Source organism: Acipenser ruthenus, chromosome 8 (assembly GCF_902713425.1).
Source record: "Acipenser ruthenus chromosome 8, fAciRut3.2 maternal haplotype, whole genome shotgun sequence".
Lineage (NCBI taxonomy): Eukaryota > Metazoa > Chordata > Actinopteri > Acipenseriformes > Acipenseridae > Acipenser > Acipenser ruthenus.
In genome coordinates this window covers 8,110,561-8,114,858 of record NC_081196.1, presented here as the reverse complement: position 1 = coordinate 8,114,858, position 4,298 = coordinate 8,110,561, and the positions used below count along the sequence as shown (strand labels likewise).

General features: G+C 35.7%; 1 protein-coding gene across 1 annotated transcript; it reads right to left on the bottom strand.

Annotated features, from left to right (window-relative positions):
• Window positions 1–1,001: 1,001 nt before the first annotated feature.
• Window positions 1,002–3,688, bottom strand: LOC117968356 (olfactory receptor 6N1-like). The gene is made up of 2 exons (XM_034915982.2): window positions 3,358–3,688; window positions 1,002–2,420 (listed from the first exon to the last, which is right to left on the bottom strand). Exon 2 carries the CDS (start codon window positions 2,390–2,392, stop codon window positions 1,406–1,408), a length of 987 nt encoding a protein of 328 aa, XP_034771873.2. The 5' UTR covers window positions 2,393–2,420; window positions 3,358–3,688; the 3' UTR covers window positions 1,002–1,405.
• Window positions 3,689–4,298: the final 610 nt, after the last annotated feature.

Here is a 4,298-nt window from a genome sequence, read left to right as displayed (position 1 = left end):
ACAAAGAAAACCTGCCTATTCGGGTCTAAAATTCTAACTGCGTTAAAAAAGTAAACATCAGGTTGTTTGAACCGAGGTAGCTGTGCTTGATTGTACCTGTAGTGCTGATTTAACTTGGGTACAACCAACACAGGAATACTTTTTTGTCTGCGCTGACTTTCCAGTTTGTTTTCTGAAAGCTGTTGTTTGTTTTACGTTCTGTTCAGCAGCCTCTGTAGTAGCCTTTTGTTTAATGTGTGATTCTGAAGTTATAGCAATCGACTGTATTTTCTTTAAGTCACATTACAAGATGGCAAAACAACCACCTCCATCTTATGTACAGTTTATTTGGTAAATGTTTTGACACGATCCTCAGCCAAAATATACTTTGCTTGTTTTGCTTTGTCATCCATTTTTGGTATTTTACATCTAATGCTGAAAACTAGATTTTGGCAAACCTAAATCAAAACAATGCAGCACTGACTTTGTCCCACCTACTACTGTACAGAAAAGCCAGTACAGACGCGCTGATAGGCTGATTAAAACATCATTGTCATCAGAACAATAAATAAGAAAATTAACCTCTTTGGGGTTTTTTTTTTAAATTACATTTCTCAACGTTTTTGATTTTGCCTAAGTGCAATGCACACAGGAAGGCGAAGCAATAAAAAAAAGCCTATCTACAGGAGAAAGATACGTAGTTTGCGTCACTTGCGTTGTGCAGTTCATTTAAACAAGGTTTCTATCCTCCCTGCACCAACTGAAAGAGTCCCGATTTTTCACTCTTGCTATCTGGTCACCCTATGTCTGAGTGAATCAGACTTGTCTGACAGTGATCCAGTTTATATAATATAGGTGTTCTTAGTATTATTTATTTTTTAAATAAACGTTCAGATCTAAACCATGTGTTCTGTTTGTTTTTTAACAAAAGGCTCTAAATTCATGAAATCAATCAGGTGAAAGAATGTTTTGTATTTTGCCCATATTTAAAAAAAAAAAAAAGAAACACTTCCAGGTCGTGTTATAGGGTCCTTCAGGTAACAGAATACAATGCAGTTTTTATTTCCCTCATTCTGTGATATCAGATGGAAATCCCCGTAGCACATAGTGAATGTTACATACACTGGACATCTGTTTCTGTCTATTTTCTGTCTCAGCTGTGACTTTATTCAAACACAACATGTGTAATTATAACATACCTGTCATTATTTGGTACATGCACTGAAAGTGAATATAAAGGGATTTTAATCTGTTAGCCTATTTGTTATTATAACCTGTAACTTCCAATTGCATATTGGATTGAAATGTAGACTGCAGATGGAATGAAGCAGCAGCCCCAGTTTGATATAAGAATGATTTCTGGGTCAAATTAAACTGAGCTTAAGCCCTAGCTTCCTTACACAGGTCAGTTGTCCTGACTCAAGAATCATGCATAGTTAAAATAAAACATGTGTGGAATGTTACATAGTGCTCTAATCTGCTTTCTTTGGAGCATATTTCTAACCCTTTTACGTACCTCTGGCAGGTTAAGACCATACATGAGTGGGTTCAAAAGCGGAGGAATTATTAGAAACTCTAATGACAAGGTGACAACAACAATTTGGGGTAAAGCTGTAGAGTCTAAACGGCTAAGAACTATTTCACAAAGCATGGTGATAGAATAGTTGATCAGTGTAGTTAAATGTGGGAGACATGTTTGGAGAGCTTTCCTTCTGAATTCCTTGGAGCTTTTCTGACAAACAATAAGTATTTTTACATAGGAAAACAATATAAAAAACAGAGGTGGAAAAAGTGCACAAATACTAACTACAAAACCAACAACATTGTTAAGAGTAGTTGGTACACAAGATAGCTTTACTACTGACCAGTTGGAACAATACAGTCTTTCAATTTGGTTTCCACACAAAGGCAGTCTTGAAGAAAACAAAAGAGGAAGGGCCGTGTCACAGAATGGAAACAGCCAGGCACCAAATAGTAATTTACAAACAACTCTATCTGTCATGATATTTGCATAGTGTAAAGGTTTACAAATGGCCACATATCTGTCATATGCCATCACTGTCAAAATGGTAAATTCAACAGCTGCATAACCATAGATAACAAATATTTGAATGAAGCATCCAGCACGGGGAATCAATTGGGTCACTGATAGAAGATCAGCCAGAAGTTTAGGATAGAAACCAGCAGTTCCATAAAGGGCGTTAACAGATAAACTACAGAGAAAGATATACATAGGCTCATGAAGGCTTCTTTCCAGAAATATTACTAACACAAGAACTACGTTTACAAAGATTATCAAGAGGTACCCAATAAGGGCAAGTAGAAAATATACATATTTAGTTTTATTCATGTCCCCAAATCCAGTGAGTGTGAAAGTTTCAGTGTAAGATGTGTTTTCCATTCCTGTTCTCATGAGATCAGAATGTCCCAGCCAAGGAGTCCTGTTGATAAAAAATACAGGTGGAAATAAATCAGATCTCTATAACAAACACTAACCAACTTTTGAAAATACATGCTATAGTTGTTGTGTTGCAATAAAATGTATTACCTAATTGTAATGGGAGTGCTAAATATTGACAGTTTTATTTAAAAAACAAACAAAAAAAAAACAAAACAAAAAAACACTATCATATGACTGTTAGTAATTTTTAAACTCTTAGATGATACAGTTTTTTAATGGACAGTAAACTACTATTTTTAATGACTACTAGAGTGACAAACCTTCATTAAAACACGCTATGATATGAACAGCTTTAAACCCTGAATGAAACAGTACAGTGAAGAAGAAAAAAGTTATATACAGTCTATTGATACATTTGAACTGTTCACTTGTGCTTAATAATGATGTCTTTGTAATGTCTTATGTAATAGTGTGTAATTTACAGATTGTAATGTATTATTTTTCACATGCCAGTACAGTCAAATTAGTTGTCAGAATTACCTTCTAGACAGCATGCCAGTGGTTTTCAACCCTGTGCCTCCCGTAACCAACAGTCTGGATTTTTGTTTCAACCAGGAACTACATTTTGTTTTAAACTGGCATTGTTTTCCAGTGCGCAGCAGCCTCTGCAGTGTTGAACAGTGTTTAGATTCAGGGATTTCCCTAATGCTAATGCTGCTTGCAGTGTGTTTTGTCTGTATGTTTATGGCCCACAAATGCAGTTAAAGTTTTTGCAAGATAGACACATACTGTACATAAAAAGGTTAAATTAACTGAAGTCGGTATGTTTAGAAATGTCTTTAAAATCTAGCAATGAACTTGCTACCATAACATAGGACCAAAATTAACACAGCCACCTGTGGTTATATTGCATTGTTTGTGGCCTTTGTGACTTTTCCTAATTTTAGAAATAACAAAAATTCAAAAATATAAGTTACCTGTCTTCCAACAGCCTTAGTCAGAGCACCCTGCAGCAGGTCACACAGATGCAGTGTGTTGTCAAACAGAGCATTGTGCAGCTTTATATCCTTCACTCTGGGAGGTGCTGTGTTCACTTTCCATGTTTAAAATATCCCGGAGTCTACAGGGTTCGAAGCAGTTTGTGTCCAAAGGCCCTGAGCACTCAGCTGACTGGCTGGGGATCTCATTAGCTAACTTTGTACCTATTATACATGTTTCCAGTAAGTTCACATTCAGTCATTGGGCCCTATTCATTTTATAAAAGTGCGTTTTTAGTCTTGACTTGAAAACTGTAACCGTCCCAGCTTCCCTGACAATCAAAGGCTGAGCATTCCATAATTTAGGAGCTCTACAAGAAAAAGCCCTCCCTCACTCTGAGATCACAGCAGCCCTGCATCCGTGATCTCAGAGTGCGGCTTGTATGCAGTATTTTTCTAAATATTTGATTTGAAGAGTGTTTACAAACATTCCCTTAAGATATATTTCTCAAGTTTTCCTCAGGATCACGTAACACTTTATATTAAGTGTCAATGACTCTGTATTTACATTGTAGTTACTTAGTAAATACATGTATAGTTACACATATAAATGTTATTATTAGGAGTTTTAATCCTGGCATTTTCTTTTAATCGATTACCCCCCCCCCCACCACCACCATCTGGGCGATTAATTAGTCTATTAACCATATTAGTTTACTATAATATGCAATTGTAGTGAAAGACAACTAAAAGTAACACTTGGTATTAATGCTATTTAAATAAAATGCAAGCATTTATTAAGGCCTCCTAACGTTCAACAGGCAATTAATTACTTGTTGAATAGGGCTGTTTTTAGTATAAACTAACAGGTAATCTATTGAGTGCTATTTTATTTTAGTTTAATTTAGTTAGCTGAATATGCCATAATTAAGACTTAGGCT

Coding starts and splice junctions, on each gene's coding strand:
- LOC117968356 (XM_034915982.2), bottom strand. CDS start 2,392: ATGAGAACAGGAATGGAAAACACATCTTACACTGAAACTTTCACACTC.